The 25,218-nt window shown below is 37.1% G+C and overlaps 2 protein-coding genes across 25 annotated transcripts in view; one reads left to right on the forward strand and one right to left on the reverse strand.

Moving 5' to 3' along the window:
* Positions 1-1,413: 1,413 nt before the first annotated feature.
* The window catches only part of LOC134822296 (cilia- and flagella-associated protein 44-like), a 120,081-nt gene continuing 96,276 nt past the window's right edge, over positions 1,414-25,218 (reverse strand). For 7 of the 24 annotated variants that reach the window (XM_063833226.1, XM_063833223.1, XM_063833214.1 and 4 more), the window contains 20 exons: positions 20,997-21,159; positions 20,666-20,769; positions 20,279-20,366; positions 19,907-20,050; positions 19,590-19,613; positions 18,349-18,507; positions 18,022-18,210; positions 17,614-17,798; positions 17,303-17,453; positions 7,021-7,166; positions 6,627-6,735; positions 6,359-6,493; positions 6,025-6,211; positions 5,662-5,773; positions 5,222-5,462; positions 3,098-3,234; positions 2,787-2,901; positions 2,536-2,646; positions 2,046-2,240; positions 1,414-1,933 (listed from right to left, as the gene is read on the reverse strand). In XM_063833226.1, the coding sequence (XP_063689296.1) occupies positions 1,799-1,933; positions 2,046-2,240; positions 2,536-2,646; positions 2,787-2,901; positions 3,098-3,234; positions 5,222-5,462; positions 5,662-5,773; positions 6,025-6,211; positions 6,359-6,493; positions 6,627-6,735; positions 7,021-7,166; positions 17,303-17,453; positions 17,614-17,798; positions 18,022-18,210; positions 18,349-18,507; positions 19,590-19,613; positions 19,907-20,050; positions 20,279-20,366; positions 20,666-20,769; positions 20,997-21,159 (2,830 nt within the window). In that variant the 3' untranslated portion in view covers positions 1,414-1,798. Of the gene's footprint in view, positions 1,934-2,045; positions 2,241-2,535; positions 2,647-2,786; positions 2,902-3,097; positions 3,235-5,221; positions 5,463-5,661; positions 5,774-6,024; positions 6,212-6,358; positions 6,494-6,626; positions 6,736-7,020; positions 7,167-17,302; positions 17,454-17,613; positions 17,799-18,021; positions 18,211-18,348; positions 18,520-19,589; positions 19,614-19,906; positions 20,051-20,278; positions 20,367-20,665; positions 20,770-20,996; positions 21,160-25,218 lie in introns of all 24 variants that reach the window. The other 17 variants (XM_063833225.1, XM_063833217.1, XM_063833236.1 and 14 more) reach the window with 3 other exon arrangements.
* LOC134822303 (uncharacterized) lies at positions 15,323-16,899 on the forward strand. Its single transcript, XM_063833261.1, has 2 exons — positions 15,323-16,232; positions 16,415-16,899. The coding sequence occupies exons 1-2, from the start codon at positions 15,588-15,590 to the stop codon at positions 16,889-16,891; spliced, it is 1,122 nt and encodes a 373-aa protein (XP_063689331.1). The 5' UTR covers positions 15,323-15,587; the 3' UTR covers positions 16,892-16,899.

The raw sequence follows: 25,218 nt of genomic DNA on the forward strand, positions 1-25,218 counted from the left end.
CATTCCTGATAAGTCGACCTTGACTACAGTCAACAAACATCTCGATAGTCATTGTTTTTTGCTTTGAATTCTACAATAGTTTAATCTAGTGACTATTCAGTACTCAAAGTTGTTAAATCTGCAGGTAAACTTGTTATAAGAGAGGTGGAACGAGGTGGTCCGATCAGAACGACCACTAGACAGACCTTCCAGAGAAACCTTTCAATGAGAGAGAAAAGTCTTATCTTCATCACTTCATCCGAACAAAGACAAGGGTTCAGGCATGATAGCTATCCAGAACGTAAACCCTCCACTGAAAGAGCGGGTGTAACTGTTTTGAGCGAGGAAACTCTGACTGCTGCTCTGTCTGGAGACGTGACTCTCTGTTTAGCAAACAGGACGGGTGTCAGGGTCCAAGGAGGGTCACACAACAGATTGGTTAACTTTCCCTCCTTTCTGTGCAGAGTAGAAATACATCATCAGGCGGTAGAGCATCAGGGAGAAAACAAGATAGTTGGAAGAATTGTGGTAGAATCAAAGATGAAGATTCGAGAAGAAAGTCTCACGCTTATAGACTGGGAGGTCTGTAGTGAAACAGTTCAGGGTATACCAGACGTTCCCATTTATTCTTACCAAGTCACTGAGGATCTAACTTCAACCACCTCACCAAGACTGTCAGAGGAACCATTGTTAGCTCCATCAGTGATCAGTCCTGTCCATGTCTACCAAACTGACTTAGAAACCAACAAAGTTGAACAATCGTTCCAGTTGCTAAAGCAGAAACCTGTTGTTTTAGATGCTGCTGACCAGAGTTTCAGTAGAAGTACTCATAAGAAGACTAGCACGACTGCAAACCCTGATGTGATAGCGATTGTGTGGGGACAAAACTCTAGATTAGCAGAGAGCACGATCATTAATTCTAGGGTGGCTGAGAGGATGGTGAATGAGAGGGTGAAGGAACCAGGCGGAAACGATAGTGATAACTCGATCAAAGAATTAGTGAACAACAAAAGTTTTGATATGGATATGAAAGGATCAGAAGAAACATTGGATAAAGTGGAATCAGGGGATAAGGATCGATCAGGAGGTCAAAGTGAAAGTGAAAGTGTGTCGGAAGAAGTAACAGTGATATCAGAGAGCGACCATATTTTCACTTTGGAAAACTGTACAATCGAACAGTTTCTCAGAGACGAAATATCATGCACTCAACGGTTGCGGGAAAAACGCACACAGTTTCTTAAATACCAAAACTCATGCGTGACCCTGCCGACCGGTCATGTGTTTCAGACCAAGTCATATGTGAAAAGCGATTTGCAACCTTCTGCCGAGCAACTTGACGAAGTGTTGAGTTTTATCAACAGCGAAGTTTCTGCAATTGAGTCATTAATACCTAAACCTACCCTTCGGTCTTAATCAACTAATGAAAACGCAAACTTTGTTTACAAAATAAAAAGGTCTCAGCATACTATTATGTACAACATTGCGGCAGGTTTTCATTGTTCATTTAGAAGTGAGCTGAAAAAGTTTCACAGAAAAACTTCGGAGAGAAAAGAAGTCTGATTATAAAAGGCTGCTTGGTTCTTCATCAAGCCAAAGGTTTATAACTCTAAGAAAGGCTTTCTTGTATTTACAATCTATGATACATCATAAAACTCTATTATTAATCAAATTAAATAAAATGTCCTGATCTCAAAAATGTACTTTCAATTCATTCTACTATCGACAGTTTCATTTTTGGGTCTTCAAATTCTGTCTTCTGATTTAATCTTCAAAAGCAATCCTCCTCAAAGGAGAGTTTTTACCAAATATCACTATTCTCTTAGCACCGTCCTCCGATTGGCGGTAAAGGAGGGACTGCCGTCTGGGTTGGCGGTAAAATGTGGCCGTCTTTTCGTGACAAGATACCGATTTCGTCCTTCAGAGCGTCGATCTCTTGCGCTTGCAACTGAACAAGCTGAAATTTTGGTCAGTAAACGTTTCATTATTGTCTACAAATCTTTCGTCATAAAAAGTTTCCAAGTATCTACCCATTAATTAAACAAATACTAATTGGATTAGCTCTGTACCTGTAGAAGTCTCTGTCTCTCCTTGAGATCGGCTTTGCGTTGCCCTGAGTACTCCCCACCAAGGTTCTTCTGTTTACTATCCAACACACTCTCTAGGTCCTGCTTGTCCTTGGTCAGCTCGTTCAGAATGTCCAGATGGCTAGTGTGGTCACGTGTTGCTGTCAGCAGACGCTGTTTTGCTTGGTTTATCTGAACCTGTGACGAGGAAGTGGGCTTGAAGAGATTGTCGGTTATTTTGCATGATGAATATTATAAATAAGATCTTGAGATGTTCAGATGATGATAAACAGAAATAATACATCCTTTAGTAAATGATGCAGACTGATTTAAATTATTAAAGGGCTATCAAAAAGTCGCATGATAACAAGACCCCGATATTATTTGATTATTGATAATTCTAGCTTCAAATTGATATCTATATCAGTAAAATTAATCATTATGTTGGTGGCACTGAAAATGATTGACATGGTTAAACGGGACTTTAACTCACATCCCACTCGTTGAGTTTTCTGGAGTACTTGACATCCTTCTTAGCGATAGTTTCCTTCAACTCTTCAGCTATGCGATTGGTAGAGATGTTCTCTAGTTTCTTTAGATCTACCTGTCAAGCATTAATACGACTTAATTCATTGAAAATTGATTTATAAATGATCGATAATCTACTAAATTTAACTAAGTAAGTGAGATAGAGAAACATTATTAGGACCCAATCTTGAAGTAATTCAGAAATATTTTGCTCACCTCTCTTCCGAACTTGAGAAGCATCATGTTCTGACATTTCTCATCAAGTCCTAGAAGTTTCTCCTGCATTCCCTTCTTTCCCTTTATCAAGTGGATGTGTGATTTCTTCAGCTCCCTGTAGGTCATATAATGATAGTAATGTCGTGGATTTCTTACTGAGAAACATCAACTGCAGCATTCGCATTTTTAGGGTCGAAACAACAGAAACATAATTTAGCCGAATTCAAAATTTGCGAAATCTTTTAGTTTTAAAGTCTTGAATAACAACACCACCAAATAACATGAGCCTTTAAATCGAAGGTTGGACTGACTTGAACTTGCGGATCTGATGAGCCTTCTCCTGCTGAAGCTCCTTGATCCTGCTAGCGAGCTGGTTGACCCCCGCAGAGTGGAATACCAGACAGGAGACCAGGTCGCTGGGTAGCACTCCGTTTTGCATGTACTGGATCTGAGGGAGATGGAATGTGAGATAGGAAAGGGAGGGTTGTTACTGATGGATACTAAACCCTTGGATAAAGGTCTGGGAAATGGGGGGTTGTTACTGATGGATACTAAACCCTTGGGTAAAGGTCTGGGAAATGGGGGGTTGTTACTGATGGATACTAAACCCTTGGGTAAAGGTCTGGGAAATGGGGGGTTGTTACTGATGGATACTAAACCCTTGGGTAAAGGTCTGGGAAATGGGGGGTTGTTACTGATGGATACTAAACCCTTTGGGAAAGGGAGGGTTATTACTGATGGAGACTAAAACCTTTGGGAAAGGGATAAATTTCCAGATGATGAAGGATGTTTCAATCCGAGGCCGAGTTCGGATGTAAAAGATGCTGGTATTAAGGCCAGAGGGGGAGGGTGGGGGGATGGGGGTGGGGGGGGGGGGGGGGGGTTTAAGTGGTCAAAAACATCGACCAAAATATTATTTTCTAAATCACAAAAACATTGCTGCTATTCACATATTTGTAGCTGCTTAACTTTTTTTTAAATTTAGGTTAACCGATTTTCACAAAATTGACTATACAACATTGAGGTTAATAAAATTGAGATTAATATTTCATTACACTCCATAATTTTTTGTTATTTCGGTCAGCAAATGTTAACTCTAAATTTTAGGTTCATAATTATCAGAAAAAGTAATTTCCAAACGTGATTAAATGAGGTTAACCTCTTTTTTTAGATATAGCGAGAATAGATCAAATGATAGAGCTATTATTTTCATCGTTAGTTTAGGGAATACACATTTATAAATAGATGACGTGTTGATTGACTTTCTTGGGAAAATTAAAAAAAAGGTTAACCATCACATTTTGGTACCGTAGGGAATATACATACGATTCTTACTTATGTAATGTACCACAATATCGCAGTGAGGTATCTATTGGTATCACAATGCCTACAACTATAATCACGTGACAAAGGTGATTTGAACTGCCCATATTTTAGTAGAAGATTTATCCGTAAATGGCTAAAAAATGAGGTTAACCTCTCATTTTTTGAATATCTGACCAGTCAAATACATGCTAACCTCAAAAACTTAATCGTTACACCGTGGAAATGTTTTACTACATACCTATATAATAACATATTAATAAACCAATCCCAGTGTTATATGGTCTAAAGCGAGGTTAACAACCAATTTTTTACTACTTTTAAGCAGTAAGTCTTTACAGGAAGTCTTGGTTAACCTCATTTTTTTATAATACAAGGATATTAACTACTGAAAGTGGCTAAAATCATTAAGGGGATGGCTAGGTCTGATCAAGCAAACGTTGTTAAGTGTATAGAAAGTCCTAACTAACGAACTGTGATACATTCCAGTGAATATTCAAAATTTTGAAAACACTAAATTGCATCTATCTCAAACACACATTTTGTGACTTTCAGTTCCTTAGTTGAGAAGACCAGCCACCCCCTGATATTGAGATTTGGTACAGTGGTTCCTTGGACAAGTATCTAGATATTAGGTGCAGCGATTTTTTTTATTCGACTCGTTTCTCGATTTATGAGGTTAACCAATTAAATTTTCCGAATTTTTGACAGGGTTAACCTCATAATTCGAGAACCGAGTCAAATAAAAAAAATCGCTGCACCATATATGAGGATAATTGTCCGAGGAACCACTGTAACAAACCTCAAGATCAGGGAGTGGCCGGTTTTCTCAACTAAGGAATCGAAAGGTCAAAAAAGTTACAGCCGTTCAAAGATCCAGTTTAACATGTAATTAAAGGTAAACCTAAAAATTTAGCGCGCTATAGCTCAGAAGCACAAGGTCAGATTTTGATCCAGTTTTTTCTTCTTGTTCGTCTCCAGCAGCTATTATCAAATATGTGAAAACTAGAAAAGTGCCATTTACCCTCTGGCCTTAACCGATATCCTTCAAAATGTAGTTTCTAATATTCATCGATTTAGATTATGATTTAATGAACATGCTATATCTCTACCTGATCTAAGTTCAAGGTAACAACGATATCCAATTCATTCATTTTCTTCTGCTTCTCCAATTGGAAGGCTTCCAGATCATTCTTCGCACACTTCACACCATGACTGATCACTTTGTTCTTCTTCACCAGGGCATCAACCTCCTTTCTCAGGGAGTCTATTATCTTCTTCTCTTCTTGAATTGCCTCCTCCAAGTCTAGTTTCTTTTCTCTCATCACTATCGTAGCATCGTACAGTTCTTGGCTGAACAGCAAACATTTAAATATTTTAAAACTAAACAAATGGAAAGTGGAATCAAATTGATTCAAATTGGTTCAAAATAAACTAAATTAGGTCTCGATCTAATCTCATTAGTAATCGCCTTCCTCGAAGAGCACAGAAATCACTAATTTCTGCGTCTGATAAGAACCTTAAAATATACAGCCACTATATTGATATGTACCTGCAGCCAGGAGGACAGATGTTTAGGTCTAGATGCTCCACGCCATCCTCATCGTCATCTTCCTCTTCGGAACTGGAATCAAAGTCATCGTCACTGTCACTCTCATCCGAGTCTGAAAAGGTTATAGAATTTAACTTCCGGGAAAATTGCTAAGAAAGTGCACCATGCTAGGTTCTTTGAACTAAGTATGTTTTTGTATGGAATTTTATAATATTGTAAACATTTGCAACTCGAGGGCTCCCAGCTTGTGAAGATATAAAAACTGCATTAAATTTGGTCATAGTTAGAATTATGTTGCTGATTCTGGGGGTTGGACTATTGGAGTAAATGGAACAGTTTCTATGATGACTAAGTTTCGCGTACCTCCATCCATCTCGGCTGCCTTTTTTACTCTCTTGATCTTCTTCTTGAAAACTTTCGTGAGATAGTCAGCGAACTTGTTGTTTTCGCCCAGTTGTTCAGTGAAACTGTCGTACAGGATCTTCTCGTTTTCTTGCAGCTCTTCCATGTACAATTTCTTGCTGCTAAGCTTTTCTTCTAGCTCCTCGATCTGTAATTTTATTAAAGTTTTATGTCTATAATGTGGGAGTCATCCGCGGCAGTGAGGTGTTTCTACGTTATACAATAGAGTTGAAACAAAGTGACTATAGTTTCAGAGAATTAATAAAAGGTCACATTCACTAAAGCTAGATCTTACCTTATCTGACATCTCGTCCCTGTCGGACAACTTGGAAGACAAAGCCTCCTGCAAGATGTTTTCTCTTTTCTCAAACTCCTTCAAGAGCAGCAGCTCTTCAAACAACAGGATTATCCTCAGGTCACCGTTCTTCAACTGACGATATTTCGTTCAGCAACATTTTTAATTTTTATGGCATGATAATCTTGAGAGTTGTTAATCAAATCCCCTCTCCTTAAAAACCAATCACTTATTAAACTGATATATTTTCACAACTAAGGGATCTTACCTCAACATCCAACTCAATCTTAGCTGTTCTCAGCTTAACAACTTCTTTATCAAACTCTTTGTACGCTTCGTTCATCTGACTAATCAGGCACTCCTGCTCGTGAAGCATCCTGATAGAATAATGCAAATTATGAGCATATTATGATAGTATGAATTCATAAGCAAAGAAATATTAGGCAGGCCTGAATCATGCGATGTTTTATTTCAAGAGCAAAAGGAATGAGAGCTGTCTAAAAACGTATCACTTGAAGGCATGATGCGTTTATACTGCAACATCGCAAGTTTTTTTGTGCTCTCACTAAGTTAAAAAGTTTCTGTGGTGAAAAAATATAGCCACACAAAATTCTTGATAATATAAAGATTACACAAACACGTTAATTTAATAAATTACTCACATCATGATCTCAAGATTTTCGTTCTCGTTCTCGAGGGTTGATACCAAATCCTCTAGCTCTGCTTCTTCTGCTTCTGTCCCTCCTTCACCTCCCTTGTCTCCAGCTGCGGCGGCAGGAGCAGCTGCTTGTTTGGCTACAGGAGCTGCCTGCAACATACAAAACTGTTAGATTTAACTTAAAGTGAGATAAAGGGACTATTGTCAAGAGATATCGATATTATTAACAGGTTTGATATTTTATTTTCGCTGCTGAATTCATTCAATGACTGGATTTTAGTTATTATGATACTGACAAATTTGTTCTTTCCTAGTACTCAATAAGTAAAATTATAATTAGTTTTGAAGCGTGGCTTCAAATAAGTTAGATGTCATATATTCGTTAACTAGCTCATTAGTCTAGTTAGATTAGGGAGCGAAAGTGGATAGACATCCTTTGTATACGTTTTTCACTATCACTATGTTCGTAGATTTTCTTTCGTGACAGTTGTTCCTTTAAACGTAACCGTGACCTAGATATCCGTAACAGTTATTTTGAATGTTTGGGTGGGTCTTTTGTAACTGATGTTGGCAAATGTTTTTTAATCGTTTTGTATCGATTCAATAAATCTGCTAATGACGAATTTTTCACCAAGCTTAACAATATCATTGAAAAGTACGCGCATGGTCCGTGCATTGTACTCGGGGACTTTAATTTTAACTGTTTTAATCATGAAACTGATTCGTCAGTGTCGCGTTATTGTGAACTCTTTTTTAATTTCGGTATGTCTCCGCTAGTTAGCAGGAAGACTCACACATTTCGTGGAGCAACTACTTTAATTGATCAGATCTGGTCGAATTATCTTACTGAGGACACGAGTACATATGTTATAGATAATTCTATTTCCAATCACAGACCTTTAGTACTCTCAGTTCCACTCAATCTTAATTCGTACGCTGACAATAACTCTGGGGGTGATAATGGCACTAAACCCTTTTTACTTCACAATGTTTCCCCTGAAAATTATGAAAAGTTTGGTGTTGAGTTTAATTCTTATTTTGCTAACTTTACTAATTTGATTGCCAACAACCCAGATTCAGTAAACTCAGCTGTATCAGCGCAATCTTGCTTTACAGATTTCTTCACTACATTCAAACAATTGTATTTTGAACATATTGTGGAAGAAATTGACTTGAATAGTAGTAAGCGTAATCACTACTTCAAACCTTGGATTACAATAGCTATTGCCAAGTCCTGTATGACCAAAAATACGCTGTATAATGCATGGGTTAATTCGAGAGGTTCTCCGAATGAAACCATAGCCATGACTGTTTATAAGTCATATCGCGCAAAACTACGTGATATTATAAGATTTCGAAAAAGTTGTTATTTTCGTGATAAATTCACCCGTGCTTCTGGCAATATCAAAAAATGCTGGCAAATTATCAACGAGATAAGATGTAAAACAAACAAACTAACATTTCCAGATTACATCTCTGAGAACGGTCAACTTATACGTGAACGTCGTGTTATCTGTACCCACTTTAACAAGTATTTCACTTCTATCGCTGATAAACTTAACGAGAAGAAGTATGATGATAATTCTAACCCAGTCCTGGTCCCTGATTTTCGTGACTTTCTACATTCTCCTGTTACAAACACTATCTTTCTTAAACCCATAGTATTTTCTGAGATTAGTGAGATTATTCGTAAACTTAACAGCAACAAGTCATCAGATTTCTCTCCTAGAATTCTTAAGTTATTTAATTATCAGTTTTCCACCATTCTTACTCATCTTTTTAACAACTGTATGAACAACTCATTATTTCCTTCGGAACTTAAAATTGCCAAAGTTTTACCGCTTTTTAAAAGTGGTGACCGTAACTCTGTTTCAAACTATCGACCAATTTCTATACTTCCAGTTTTTTCCAAAATCTTTGAAAAGCTGATACAGTCAAGGTTAATTTCGTTTTTTACTAAGGAAAATGTTCTCCACGAGGGTCAGTTTGGATTCAGAAGTGGGCGTTCGACCATACAGGCACTTAACACGTCTATCTGCAACATTTTAAAAAGTCTGGATCAGAAAAATCACACTTTAGCTATCTTTATAGATTACTCTAAAGCTTTTGATACTATCAAACATTCTATCTTACTTCAAAAGCTGTATCATTACGGAATTAGAGGGAAGGCTAATGAACTTCTTGCAAGCTATCTTACAGGAAGATCTCAATATGTTCATTTTGATCAGGACACTTTTTCCGATTGTCTCCCTATAACTTGTGGCGTCCCCCAAGGCTCTGTCCTGGGTCCACTACTTTTTATTCTGTATATAAATGACGTAACATCTTGTCAATGTACTTGTGACAATACTGCAGTCTGTACGAGCAATTGTGCAGATAGAAACTTGTTCGTCTTATTTGCAGACGACTGCAATACGTTTATTACAAATGAAACTCTGGGTGGTGCTTTTGAAAAAGCGAACGCACTTCTTTGCAATCTTAAATCTTATATTGATGCCAACTACCTTCATATTAACCTTACTAAATCTAAATTCATGCTCTTCAGAACACCTCGCTCGAAGCCTAATTTTGAGGCTGATAATTATACTTTGACCTATGATGGCTACAATTTACAGCGAGTTAAATGTATCAAGTTTCTGGGGGTGTTTATTGAGGAGTCGCTAAATTGGTCAGATCATATAAACTATATCGGGAAGAAGGTTTCCAAAGTTAATGGTGTGCTTTATCAACTTCGTAAAACCGCCCCTAAAATGTTAAGAATTGCTATTTTCAATGCACTCGTACAGTCGCATCTTTCCTATGGGATCACGGTTTGGGGAAGCAGCACAGCAACTAATAAGTTGAATAAACTTTTTATCAATCAAAAAAAGGCATTAAGAAATGTGTTCGGGATTCGCAGAGTTAACAAACATCAGCAAGGAAATACGAAGCGTGTTTTCAGTGAAAACAAAGTGCTTACCGTGTATGGACTTTATCATAAATTTATTCTCACTGAGGGATTTCAGGTAGTGCATGCTGGTGGTTACCCAACGTTACTAAGAAAACACTTTCAAACTTCAGCTGTTAATGATAAACGGCTTATTTGTCCTAGAGTGTATTATAAAGATAATATGCACAACATGTTATACGCTGTTCCCAGAATCTGGAATGCTGTTAACAACTCAAGTTATCTCACTAGAAATATCACCACAATTTCATCCTTCAAGAACAATATTAAGCAGTTCATTCTCATGTACCAATCTAATGGTTCAAATAACACATGGGAACCATCCAATCTTGATGCGCAAACATTTTTTGTCACTGCATCTAAGAACCCCGAGTCATACTCAGTTACACGTTAACACCATGCATGTTGTTACCATATTGCATGTTTTTGATATTTTGGCATGTGATCACTGCATGTACATTTACATGTTCAAATTGGACATTTTTTAGATTCTTATTCAAGCTGGGTAATTCCGACTGCATGTGCATGTTTATGTTCAATTTGTGACAATTCTTATTCAGTGTGTGTGATCATTTGAGCTGCGTTTTTAGCTGTTTTACCTTGCTTAATGTTCTATTTTGAATCTTAAATTACCCCCTGAGGGGCATAGCTCCAACACTTCCCCCTCATTAAACGCCCCGTTTCTTTACTATGTGGGGGTTTGATAACCCCCACATTTTCCATAACCTTATTTCAGCAGCTTTTCTCACTTGGTGTCGCACAGTACATGTATTGTGCGACACCGGGTGAGAAGAGTCAAACGGGGTTCGAGATGCTCGGGTTTAAGATCACCAGATTACCTGATCTTACTGGAAGTCACAACTTTGACACTACGCCTAAAGCATGGACGCATACGGGAAAACTCTCTGCATCCTGATGCTGACTATTCCCTCATCTTTCTCACTGATAGCAAATTTATCCCTACTCTGCTATTACTACTAAGTTACTGCCTACTACTCTAGTTACCCTGTCTTGACTACCTTTTGATTGGGAAGCTAGTTGAACTTTATTATTTTATTATGGACACATTGGATCTCTGTTAATAACAATTTTTGACATCTGTTGTAATACAGTAATGTATGTGATTTTCGCGTTTTTCCTCATTTATTCTGATCATGGATATTGATTGATACTAAGATTTTCACATTTATGAGAGTTTTTGAATTTTGGTCGCGTAATTTTGATTTTATTTGATTTTTGAACAAAATCTTTATTTAATTAGATTTCACTTTGTTTTTGACCAGTGGCTTACAAGCTTCTGGGTCCTGTTTTGAATTTTTTGGAGTGGATTGTTAGGGCCCTGGCATTTGCCGACAAAGCGGTTTTTATTTTTATGTTTTATAATCCTGTTGATTTGTATATACCGTTTTGAAAATTTTTCAAATCTAAATCTAAATCTAGAAATATTTCCTTTATTCCTATGTTCGTAAATTTGGGATTTTTGTATCTCGGCTTCTGAAGGAGTTAGAGACTTTAGTTTTTTACCCAACGTTACTTTTTACCCAACGTTACTAAGAAAACACTTTCAAACTTCAGCTGTTAACGATAAACGGCTTATTTGTCCTAGAGTGTATTATAAAGATAATATGCACAACATGTTATACGCTGTTCCCAGAATCTGGAATGCTGTTAACAACTCAAGTTATCTCACTAGAAATATCACCTCAATTTCATCCTTCAAGAACAATATTAAGCAGTTCATTCTCATGTACCAATCTAATGGTTCAATTAACACATGGGAACCATCCAATCTTGATGCGCAAACATTTTTTGTCACTGCATCTAAGAACCCCGAATCATACTCAGTTACACGTTAACACCATGCATGTTGTTACCATATTGCATGTTTTTGATATTTTGGCATGTGACTGCATGTACATTTACATGTTCAAATTGGACATTTTTTAGATTCTTATTCAAGCTGGGTAATTCCGACTGCATGTGCATGTTCATGTTCAATTTGTGACAATTCTTATTCAGTGTGTGTGATCATTTGAGCTGCGTTTTTAGCTGTTTTACCTTGCTTAATGTTCTATTTTGAATCTTAAATTACCCCCTGAGGGGCATAGCTCCAACACTTCCCCCTCATTAAACGCCCCGTTTCTTTACTATGTGGGGGTTTGATAACCCCCCCATTTTCCGTAACCTTATTTCAGCTGCTTTTCTCACTTGGTGTCGCACAGTACATGTATTGTGCGACACCGGGTGAGAAGAGTCAAACGGGGTTCGAGATGCTCGGGTTTAAGATCACCAGATTACCTGATCTTACTGGAAGTCACAACTTTGACACTACAACTAAAGCATGGACACATACGGGAAAACTCTCTGCATCCTGATGCTGACTATTCCCTCATCTTTCTCACTGATAGCAAATTTATCCCTACTCTACTATTACTACTAAGTTACTGCCTACTACTCTAGTTACCCTGTCTTGACTACCTTTTGATTGGGAAGCTAGTTGAACTTTATTATTTTATTATGGACACATTGGATCTCTGTTAATAACAATTTTTGACATCTGTTGTAATACAGTAATGTATGTGATTTTCGCGTTTTTCCTCATTTATTCTGATCATGGATATTGATTGATACTATGATTTTCACATTTATGAGAGTTTTTGAATTTTGGTCGCGTAATTTTGATTTTATTTGATTTTTGAACAAAATCTTTATTTAATTAGATTTCACTTTTTTTTTGACCAGTGGCTTACAAGCTTCTGGGTCCTGTTTTGAATTTTTTTGAGTGGATTGTTAGGGCCCTGGCATTTGCCGACAAAGCGGTTTTTATTTTTATGTTTTATAATCCTGTTGATTTGTATATACCGTTTTGAAAATTTTTCAAATCTAATCTAAAATCTAGTTTTAGGTTAAAATAACTGCAATGATCTTATTTATCTACAAGTAATAATGCAATATAAGGTCTTAAGTGCTTAGTTTTAAATATATTCACGAAAAACTGTTTTTGGGTCATTGGCGCCAAAAATACCACATTATTTGTATATCTCAAGCTAGGAAGGTCGCAGAAACTTTTCCGATGTTGGAAAATGTTTGCAATGACAATGGTATACTCACGGTTTGCAATAACAATGGTATACTCACGGTGCACAGTGTTATTGTAAAAAACACACTAATTCTCATGCACCGAATCAAACATTTCCGCAGCTCAGTCCCTCAACAAATCTGTATGACTATCCCAGAAAATGCACCCACTGCAAACTCAGATCACGTGACTGCAGCATCCTGGTTAGCCGAGTACAACACCACACATTTCAGATCTTCGATGTTCTTCAAAGGACCTTTACTCTCAATTTATGCTGTAAATGCAAATGTAAGCACCCTACCCACACTTTTTTCCATAAACCTTTTTAAATCGGCTACAAAACGCATGCTCTTGAACCTGCAGAGTGAAAATGACGATGAAACGTGGCCCAGTTTCTTATTACATAATATTCCAGGTCTAAGAAGGTCACAACGTGTCTGAAAGTTACTGGACACAACGGTCATTATATCAGTTTAGTGAATTAGTTAATTGGTTAATTAGTTAATTAGTAAATCAGTTATTAGTCATATGGTTATTATTAAGTACTATATATTATATGATATTACAAAAATAAACTATGAATATATATTTGCACACAAAAAAACCAGAACAAACTGATCGCAGACTAGCGGCAACTAATATTAATGGATAAGCCACACATCCTAAATTCCAGGTCCATATATTTTACACTGCCACATTCCCCACTATCACTATTTTCCTATCAGCACAAACCGTAATTAATTGATTTCAACAATCACAAATACTACATATCCAAACTAATGGCATGGCATAGCAATATCTACGATATCCTAAATCAGTCCCTAACAAACTTAGCGCGAGTCTGAAAGGCTGTTGGAAGCACAGAGTGCTCCATATTTTGTTTTTATCAATAAACCTTTTTTATTCATTTTCTTTTTTTTATAAATTTATTAACTGCGTGCAAATTTGTGTTTCAGATTTGATCTATTTATGATATATATTTATGATTATGTAATAAAGTTATTAATATTATATTCGTAAACATTGGCTGGCTTACAAACCAGTCCCCAAACAAAAAAACAAACATTTATATAAGACTTATGAATTATAATATGCCCTTAAATGCCTATTTGTAGAGATATTGGCAAAAATCAGTTATTTCGGCTACACACAATACAAATGTGGTAATGTGATCTCGGAAGGCAGGCGGGAGCTCTGCCATCGAAAGCCTTCTTTTTTAAGTCGACATTTTTTCTAAGTTTTTCTGGAAACTACTTTTGGTCATGTTTCATGCTACCCTGATCATTATGAGCCGATTTTTTCGGTCTTCTGAATACAGAAGACCGAAAAAACACAGCCTTACATTCGGAAGGCTGTGGATGTGATTGGTTCCATATACTTATGAAGAACGTGATATTTGGATCTCGGATTTAAGAGAGAATGCGCAAATTTGATCCTCAGATTTTTTTAAATGCGCAATTTATCGCGGAGAACTGAAAAAATCTCGATTTGTCGCGAGGATCTGAGAAAATCGCGATTTGTCGCGGCAGACCTTGTTTTGACCTTGTTCGGGAGGCCTGAGGTGGTGTGACTTTTAATCTAATTGTATCTTTGATTTGGATAGCTGATAAAAATTGAACACCTAAAAGGTGTCATCTATCATCTAGACCGTGAAGAAGTGAAGTTTGCAGCTAACAGTAAACTCTTCTTAAATTCGGACTAAAATAGTGCTTAACATCTGGCTATTCTAACAGCACAAATTATAGACTTTATTGAGGAACCTTACAGAGCTAGATACTGCCTTTGTTCAGCAGTTGGTGCTAATCTGATATAACAGTATTGACAGACTGGTCAATGGAAACGCCTATTATTGGTGAATTCGACTACACAAAACAGCATGGCAAAAGTGCGTTTAGGACTTCAAACGTGGAAACTGCAGCAATGAAACTCAATGGATCGAAATTCTGCAACGATATGTTAGTTGCGTCATATCAGTGGAAAACAAAAAAGTGTTAATTAAATCGTTAGTCGGAATTTGAAGTACGAGAAGAATAAAGTGAAGCGAGCTAAACGTACATATCTGGATGTGGCCCCTGGAGATGGTTGACCTGGTTGCAGTTCTTAAAGAGGCTGCAGGGGCACACAGAGTTGTAATTTCTTTTTATTTCATCATTTGGTTCGCTTTACTTCAGTGATGTATTCGATCCAGAAATTCCAATTATTTTTAAATAAAGATTTCAATTTATTTACTTGCTAAACTATTTCTAAAGAATGTTTATTTGAAAAGGGCGTGCATTGCGATATTTAAGGGGACATACACCAAAACCTCTTTTGGTGCCACCCTGAATTTTATTTCATATTCCCTTATTTTCTCTTATAAGGGAATATTTTAAAAATTTCGAATGTTGCTAAACTCATTGTTTTTTTCCATACTTTCATAATATGAAATAAAATTTAGGGTGGCACAAAAAAGGTTTTGGTGTATGTCCCCTTAAGTTTTGTCTTGCAATGAAATGAAATTAAATAACCGTGCCCCATTTTATTTCAAAGTCTTACTATTTTAGCAATGATTGGTTTTATTTCCCTCTTCCTATTCCTGTCCATGATGCTGCCCGGAGCAGCTAACACAGCTCTGAAATTCAGTGATGACGGAACCAGTGTTGTTTCATTTCCTGTTGACATGTCCTCACTAGCGGGACAGTTCTCCTTCTGCGTTTGGGTGAAAAGAATTGTTCCTGGAACCAATCCAGTTGCATTTGCCTATGAAGAATCCGAGCTGTTCCTTTACGCATCAGGCGAGCCTCGAATGTTTCTGGTGGACATGTCCTTAAGTAACAAACCTCCAATGTCAACCTGGTACCATTACTGCGGAACTTGGAGTCTTGGATCACAAACCTTCAAAGGATACATTAACGGAGCACTAGTGGTGACCCAGACCACAGCCGCAAGGTACCTAAAGACAAGCGGCAACATGGTTCTAGGAGATTATTGGAATCCTAATGCTAGAGGGGCGACCGGTAACCACTTTGGAGGTGAGATCTTCAATCTGAACTTCTTCTCGAATGAGCTGACAGGGGGTGAGGTAGCAGCAATGTCAAAAGATGGTCTCTGTACACATGTTGGATTTGATGACTACAGAGTGATCAAGTGGGAGGAACTACTGACAAAGCCCAGGTTCGGAAATGTCCAGGCTATTTCCGTAGATTGCTATGTAAGTATAAGCTTTGTAAGCTCTGTTATAACATGTAAATTGGTTGTCTAGACTCTAGACTTTCCAGTCTAATGGGCGGAAAGTGATTTTTTGGAAAAGCCATGGTACACTATGCTGATTTAAAATAATAAGATTTAATATTAAATAGGTGTTTTTCATTCAATAAATTTATATTTCTGCAGGAGTGCGATAATCACATTCTTGAGACAGAAATGGAAAACATAAAATTGGAACTACAAGAAGCAAAGAATGAACTCGAGAACGGAGCTAAACGTGAAACGGATCTGAACAACATAAAGACAGAACTGGAAAACACACTACAACAAGCAAAGAAGGAACTCGAGAACAGTGCTGAATGTGAATCGGATCTGAGCAACATAAAGACAGAACTGGAAAACACAAAGTTGGAACTACAAGAAGCAAAGAAGGAACTCGCGAACGTTCCTGAATGTGATCTCCAAAAAGGAAAGCTGACGAGATGGGATGTTTTGTACTCCTGCAACTTCTACAATAAGACCTTTACTCGCAAACTTCAAAAGAAATTCCGCTCAATGTGGTCGGACACAAAGAAACTATTTGGGGAGAAGTTGACTGACGAAGCCATAGAAAAGTTCAAAGATCTTCACAAGCAAGCAGATGACAATTGTGAAACCGATTAAAGGACTTTTATTTCATAACCATTTCTCATTAAAAACTGAACTGTTACATTTGATTAGATAGGGTTACAGTCAAGATTTCAAAATATTGTTTTTGCTTATATCATAGTGTACTAATTATCTTCTAAAAGTATCCCCGCCACTATAGCTCACGATCTTGTTATTTGCGTAAAAATTCATTTTATGATTTAAAATTATTGTACTATTTACCAACGCTATGTAGTCAGAATGGTCAAAAATACGGTTTTTGAAATTGGAATCAGAGACAGTGCATTGCAGTTAAACGGGAGGAATTATAAAATATCATAATTTCATATTACTAATTAATACTTATTTCAACTAATACTACAGTTATCTCATAAAAAAACAAAAATGTTTTGACATCACTAAGTAAAACGGATTTTTACTACATACCGCTTTAGTCTCAGCGGCGGTTGGTGCAGGGGGAGAGTCCCCAAACCCACCAAATCCTCCAAATCCTCCTTCGTCAGCTGGCCCACGCTTTTTTTCTTCATCGTGACGAATCTTGAACTCTCGCAAGGATTCAGGAGTGTATTCCATCGCCCTGAAGGGAGTTGGGTCAGACATTCTGAACTCAAATAGAAAGATAATAATGGTGAACGTTAAGATACAATTTTTGATCAGATGAAATTTAAAAACATAGCTAAGGGAAAATTACTGTAAATAAATCTGAATGGCAAAACAATTAATGTCTTAACTCTTACCTCTCTGGTAACTCATCATCAAGAAGTACGGGAACTTTGGGCTTAGCCATTATAGACCCTGCTGGTAGTTTAGCCTGGATCGTGTCCAACCTCCCACTCCAATCCTCTGCCTCGGTGATCATCTTCTGTTTTCTGTCTCGTAGTGCTAATAGACGCTCATTGAAGTTCATTTTTGTCATGTAAATCTGAAGGAAATCATATAAAGTTAATTAGAAGGTAAGAGTTCGATAGTTAATCTCTTTTAATCCAAAGACCCACACCAACAGCTGAAAAGGTCTCGGACAGTCAACATGTCTTCCGAGCTTATCTAAGTTTTTCTGCCGATCTCAATAAAAGGCTTTGACAGCAATGCTGTCAGCATAACCAAAGATCAAACAGACTAAAGTTACATTTCAAAAGAGAAATTACCATTCTTCTGAGTTCTAAAAGTTGAGCTCGCTTGAATGTGCCACCCTGTCGCTGGGACTCAGGAACCTTGTAGTTTTTAGCCGTCTTCAAGTTGAAGTCTCCCATGTTGTTTTTGGCGTCCTCGATTGCTGCCAACATTTGGGGATCTTCATAGTTCTCAGAGGGCTTGCGTGAGGACAAGTTCTTCCACTACAACAAAGGATTAAACTAAGAGACGAAATTGAAACAGCCATGAAAACCAATCAATAAATTCTCGAATCTGAAGATAAAGGTTGACTTATAAGAAACAATATTGTTGAATGGTAGAGATTACATTGATAAACTAACCGCTAATTCTCTCTGCAACCGCTTACTCTTCCTTTCCTCTGCCTTCTGCAAGCTCTTGTTTGCTTTTGCGTCCTTCAGTTTTTTACCTCCCTTGGAACCTACCACCGCTGAGGGTCCGTGCATATCCAATTCTGTATTCTTCCTCACGAAACCCAATCCCTGTGAGGAGGGCTGAAATTTCAACTTTAATTTTCTCGAATAATTATTAATTAATAATCGGTGCAAAATGGTTATTAAATATTTTTGGTGCAAAAGATTTTTCGTATTCCTACTTCTAGAAAAGTCTATTCTAAATGCTTATATGTGCAAATCTTGCTCATGTTTTCTAGCTAATAATTGATGCAGATGTGTGCATCTAGTAGCGTGAAAAAGAAAAGATTTTTCTTAAATGAGACAATAATTTAACTACGAAAAAAGGAGGCTGTTTTCAGTTTCGAGCTTCAAAGAGCAGCAGGCTAAAAAGGTGGTGGAAAAGGGCAATTACTAGAGCCCGATTAATAAGAGCTATTTTTGTAATCGACAGCCGTAAGATTGACTGACTTCATTATGAGTCAAAATAGTCGTCATCCGTCATAATATGTTGGCGACTTAACGTATTTAATAATCAAAATCTCCGAATTACACTTATCATCGAATTATAACTAAGCGTATTCGAGAATTTATAGGGGACACTAGTCCGCCGTCACTCCGTAGCCCATTCTAAATTTGAACTGTTCTTTCAGAGTTGAAGAAATGTACCATTTTCTAACTACTGTCGAAATACTGAGTTAAAGACGGTCGTCGTTTGATTTGGCAGCAAATCTATAAGTAATAAATAATTGATTATAAAGTTTCAGCGTCTAACAGTTAAAAGCATTTAGTGAATAACAGCGAAAGAAATGTTGTAGATAAGAGTGTTGTAGATAAGAGTGTTGTAGATAGGAGTGTTGTAGATTTAAAGAGTGTTGTAGATAGGAGTGTTGTAGAGTGTCTTGCGAAAAGTTGCGAAGTTTATGGATTGATTTTTAGGAAAATATGTAGATGTGATTATAAACTTGACTGCTTGTGGGAAGCTGACTCAAGTATTCTTTCAAAACATCGAGGTCTTAATATGAAATTGTTGTTTTCTTGAACATTTATTTCAAGACTTATTTCAGGTTTTTAGGCGGGACATTACCCCCCACAAGGAGTCAAGTTTATATAATTTATGCAGCATAAATGCTACAGAAAGAAGAATAAGGAGGAGGGCAACATGAAATTACCGTCTTGGGTTCGCTGACTTCAATCTGCAATTTCAACCAAGTTATTTGCTATTTACCATTTAATTGTATTATATCGTATATTTGTTTTAGAAACTTACAATTCTGAATGTTTGTCATAAGTTCGTTGTATCTTTAAAGTCTATTATATTATATATCAAGAAGGAAATCCTAACAATCAACGAATGGTAATTTTTTATAAATATCAAAATATTGGGATGTCAGTGCGTTTTAACGTATCATGTTATTGAATTAACTGTACACCAGCAATTAATTAACAGTAATCGCCCTAAACTAAACTACTTAATTATCCGACCAACCTGTCGGGCCATAGTGGATATCCTCCTAGCGTCAGAGCCCCTGGATCCAGGAGCTCCATTGCTGTCGGCAGCCAACTTCTTGTGGAAATCATCCAGTGCTTGTTGCATCGCCTCAGACGGTTTAGCGCACCTGAACGTGGATACCTGGGAAGCTTACTGTCAAAATTTGCTTCGATTTTGTTTTCAGTTTCATCTCTGATTTGAAATACTGATGGATTTGTCGTCTAGAAAGATTCGCATGTTACTAGATCAAAATACCTAATATCTAAAATTTCTAATATCAAAAATTTAATTAATTAGACACTTATTTAATTAATTATACACTTTCATTAACAGCTGTTATTTAAAAGGATATTGAAATTAAACACTCACTAAATGGTCTGACTCCACCGCGTGGAGCACAATCCTGTCTGTTGCTACCACATCCTTGAACCTCTTCCTCAGCTTCATCAATTCTATCCTGAATAAGTCATAAGCTTACTTTTTGATTCAATTAATTAGAAATTCGATAAGTTTGCTATTCAGATTTCAGATAGCAAATACTTTATCAGCACTAAGGTTACTTATCTTGAGATACTAGCATCATTAAGCAGCTATTTTAATTTGTCTCTAACTTATCGTGCATCCAGTAGTTAGTTAATGAGCAAATATAGTTACCGGTTAATCATTAATTAGTAAATGGGCAAATATAGTCACAGGTTGAGGGCTCATTATTATTCCATTTGTAAACAACAAATAAATCAGATCTTGAGCGCTAACCTGTGTTTCTCAGAGTTCCAGGCTAGCTGTTTTCTAATGAGATCCTTCGAGTCTGAAACCTCCTGGGCTATAATGGAGCCCATCTGTGGATCCATTGAGAAGTCCTGAACAAGATCGATTATTTAACTAAACTAAGCATAACCCTCGTGTGATAAATTAATAAGTCATTTTATTAAGTTATTTGCACTAATTTTCCCCGTTATTTGTCTTCAATATATCATAGCACTCGGTGTTACTGCTTTACTGCAGAAACGAGTATAATCAAATTCAGCTCAAGTTTTAAACATTTACACTTTACTCCTTTATCAATACTTCTATCAATTATACTTACATTAGCCAGCAGAGTTAAGTGTTTGGGCAGGTCCTTGTTGACCACCTTGAGTTTCTTGAACTTGGACCTCAAGGTAGCGATAGTTTTCCTGACTTTGATCTTCTTGTCCTCTGCTGTCTTTAGCATCTTTTCGTGCTCTCGCTTCTGTTTCGCTTCCTCGATACTGAAAGACGTGTATTAGAATTATTTGAGTCTGTGTTCCAGTTATATGTCAGCCGATAAACTGATTAATCTGTCTAGGGTATAAGGTTTGAAAGATTAAGCTCACTCGCAATTATAGCCGTCAATTAGCAAATGTATACGGTAGTATTCTTGACAGAGTAGAACAAATATTATCGAATAAAATGGAAGTTCTTTTAACTCCTCTACATGAGGGCACACTAACATTCACAACACCTGATTCAGGTATTGGATATGGAACTGAACACGTTGAATAAAGATCTAATTTAGTTTTCAACATCTCATTTTTTTCGTCTGACCGCGGGAAATAGAGATCTTATTTTTTAAACACCAAACTATTTCCTGATACTCTGATATATTTAACTTTTTCACTTTTCTTACTCCTTATTTTTAATGATTTGAATACAAATTGTAAGTCTCCCTAGACAAATCCTAAAGGTAATATTTACGATGGTAACTGCAGTTGTACGTGATAAAACAAGATGGTCTGTATCTTATTTGTTTCCTCCTTGCTTGATCCCTAGCTCTTCAACGCAACAGTCTCTAATAGTCTAATGTAACATAAATGTGCTGATCGTTAAAGTTAACGTGCCAGATGTACTTAGAGGTCAGAGGACTGATGTGTCTCAAACCGTTAATAGAATCAATATCAGATATAATTGACAGAGACATGATATTATTACGAATCGTAGCATTTATTTTAAGAGAATTTAGTGCCGAATTCGCTCAAAATATCGGCACTCATATTAAAAGTATTAAAGTTCAAAATTACGCACTCAGTTCCAAGTCACGAACCACTGATTACATCGCTGACTTGGAGTCACAGGTGTGTACTGACTACTGTGTAACCCAATTAGCGTATAGATGAACTTCTTAACGTTACTTCTGTAACTCGTTATATAATAGAAGCGTCGAAGCAACGTGGTGGTGACTTGTAAAGGAGGTATTTTTTACGGGGACTGTTTAGGATGGTTTCTGTTAGTAGATCTAGTTGGACACTTCTACTTATATTTGCCTCGTAAGAAAGTTCTTTTTAAATTAAATTTATGTGTGTTGAGATACGTTTCATCTAAGGTTTGTTATTGAGTCACGACTTTAAGAAGTCACTGTTTTTCATTGAGATAGATATCATTTTCACAGGATTGTCACCGCGAGACATGTCAAAAAAAAAGATAAAACGGTTAACGGGAAGGTGGCATTTGAACTGGCATCAGCTTACTTCTGCACCGGCGACCAGAAATGGTAAAAAAATCAAGACCAGAATTAGGGAACTTTAAGATAGCATATTAAAGTATAAAGAGCAAATGCTTGTGTCTGGTCAAAATTGAACCTGATAAAAATTAAAATACTAACCTCCTTTTTTAGAATACGTGATTTAAAATTATTTTGAAAATATTTTAACTAATTTCTCTACTTAGGTACGACGGAATAGCTGACCCCGCTCTAAGATTCTTCTGTGATCTCCTCTACACAATGATCTGTAAAAGAGATTTACCACATGCTGAGACTCTACTTCAGTGGATTATAGATCTAGAAGTTTCCATGGGCAATGATACAAGTTATAACGAGTGTATGAAGGAGGAGGCAGTTAAGGGGATTAGAACTCTGTTTTGTAACAGAGAAGAGAGTGTCGTTATCTTCTCAAGCTTGCTGAAATTTATAGTGAAGTGGACATGTGAGGCTGCGGTAGATGAATGGCAGGGTGATATGACAGCTTGCAATATTTCCACATTCCTCCGACAGCAAGCAAGGGGTATAGTTCGCATGTTTAGTCTGGTACCCTTTATATGCGATAACCCGGCTTCTAATGGCAGTAAAACAGGGAGAGATCCAGACAAAGTGTTTAAAAGGGAAATATTTGAAGAGATTTCACACCAAGATCAAGAAAACAGAACAAAGATATCGCTCACAAAGCGACAGTACGATCTATCTTCGATGATGAAGTTTCTGGAGAATCTTGTATGTGATAAGTCTGCATTCCTCCAAATAGCGAAATATGTAGAGGAGGAAGTGACTGAGAATGAGGATGGAATGACAGAGGTTGCTTCTCTTCTTCATGGTTTTATCTGCTGTACTCTTGTTGCTATTCATACTGATTAGATACTCGCGCCAATGTACTTACGAACTGGTTGAGCTGTAATATTGAAAGTATGATAAAGTAAAATGAAATCTCAATATCTCATTGTGGTATAGTGACGAATGATAACTGCTTTCTGAAAAACAATTCCAGTTCATATCTTCTTTCCGAATATCGAGATTGCCTCCACTGTACTGCTTTAGTCTTTATTGGAACCGCCAAATAAGTAATAAATAACAATAAGAACATGGTTCGATCTTTTCTTTCCTTCTTCGTGATTGCTGGCCGGTGGTCAACAGCTGTTTACCAGTGTTAATACTGATCATCTGATATTAACAGCTATTCACTATAAGCTACACAGTCAGACAGTGTTACGAGAGATGGACTATCTATTATTTGTCTTTATCGTGGATAGTGCTTCGTATTCCATCACAGTCCTTGAAATCTTTTTGATTTGAAACATATTGGATTTTTATTATTCCTTCTTCTTAATAAGCTTCGTTTTTCTCTTCAGTGGGTCGATCACTCTATTATGGGATGAAATAAGAGTTTCCGCTGTCTGTAAAACAAAATACGTTATGTATTGTCGATGTTTCGGCTACATGCCTTTGTAACTCGTTACATAGCTGCAATCGTGCGTTGCAGCTATGTTAAGAATCTACCGTCCCCAGTAATCAATCCATCTTTTTACTCGACCGGTTTCCATTTTCTGGCTGAATTTCAAATCAGTTACCGGTGGAAATATTAAAGCCAAACAGTGCAAGTGACGTTTAACCACGTGGTACTAACTAGAAACCATCAGATGTGGAATGTAACGGTTCCGCATGGGTATCCTGAACTTTTAATTTCTCAAACGGCTGGAAAATAATATATAAAAATTGTTACAACGAAGCATTGTATTTGACGTGTTCCACTATTAGTTTTCAAGACACCTGATTGTGATCACAGAGACCTTTTAATTACGACGACTTAAATTTTAACTTTAATGGCGCGTGAAATCAATTTTGATTTTTTGATCCTTGAACTTCCAACGTTGCCTTCGTTCCAATCGTCATAATATTGTGTGAATAAGATTTGAGGTTCATTTCTAGAAATTTCCTGTTTTAGTTTGTTTTAATAAAACAAATATTTAATAAAACCTACACAGCACAACCCGATGATGCTCAACCTAAGTGCCTGCAACTCCTCCCTCTACGGTGTAGAAACTGCTGCAGAACGTTACTCATGGCTCAGCTGGTTAACGTTTGTCCTTTTCACCTCTCTGATTGGGGACACTACAATCCTCGTTGCTTCAATCAAGTACAACGCTTTCAAACTTCATGACTGTATGGTTGTGTTTATCCAGCATATCGCAGTTGGTGATCTGCTGATTACCTTATTTGGTGTGGTTCCTATGATTGTAATGTTGATCGCAAAAGAGTGGGTTTTTGGGATAAATCTGTGTTACGTGAAGGTTTATATTTGTTCGGTAGGGTGGATAGCAAGCTCCCTGTTCATATGCCTCATGAGCCTATGTAAAGTAGTGTTACTGAGTTTCCCTAAAAGGTCAAAGTTTTGGAAAAGAAAACCGGCCCACATGATGTGTACAGGAGTATGGGTCGCGTCTTTTGCTTTAGCATGCATTTTATTCATGTACATAAAAAACTGGTTACCTTTTGACTTTACAACATGCAATGAACATTATTCAATCCAGGTTTCCAGTAAAAGGGCGCCCCGGGATTCTTGGTATCAGTACTTAGTGTTCGTTATAGCGACCATGGCTACCTTCATCATCATTGTGACTATTCTTCTTCTAAAGCACCTGTTCAAAGCAAGGGAATCAGCCCGTTTAACAGGGGCACGAGCTAGGTGGCAAGGCATTACCACTGTCTTACTCACAGCTCTGTTCCATTGTCTCTCGTATCTCCCTGTTATTGTTAGAGAGGTTGCTGGTTCTTACGTCAAGGGAACCTTTGGACTTGGATC

Source organism: Bolinopsis microptera, chromosome 10 (genome assembly GCF_026151205.1).
Source record: "Bolinopsis microptera isolate Bmic1 chromosome 10, MBARI_Bmic_1.0, whole genome shotgun sequence".
Taxonomy (NCBI): Eukaryota; Metazoa; Ctenophora; class Tentaculata; order Lobata; family Bolinopsidae; genus Bolinopsis; species Bolinopsis microptera.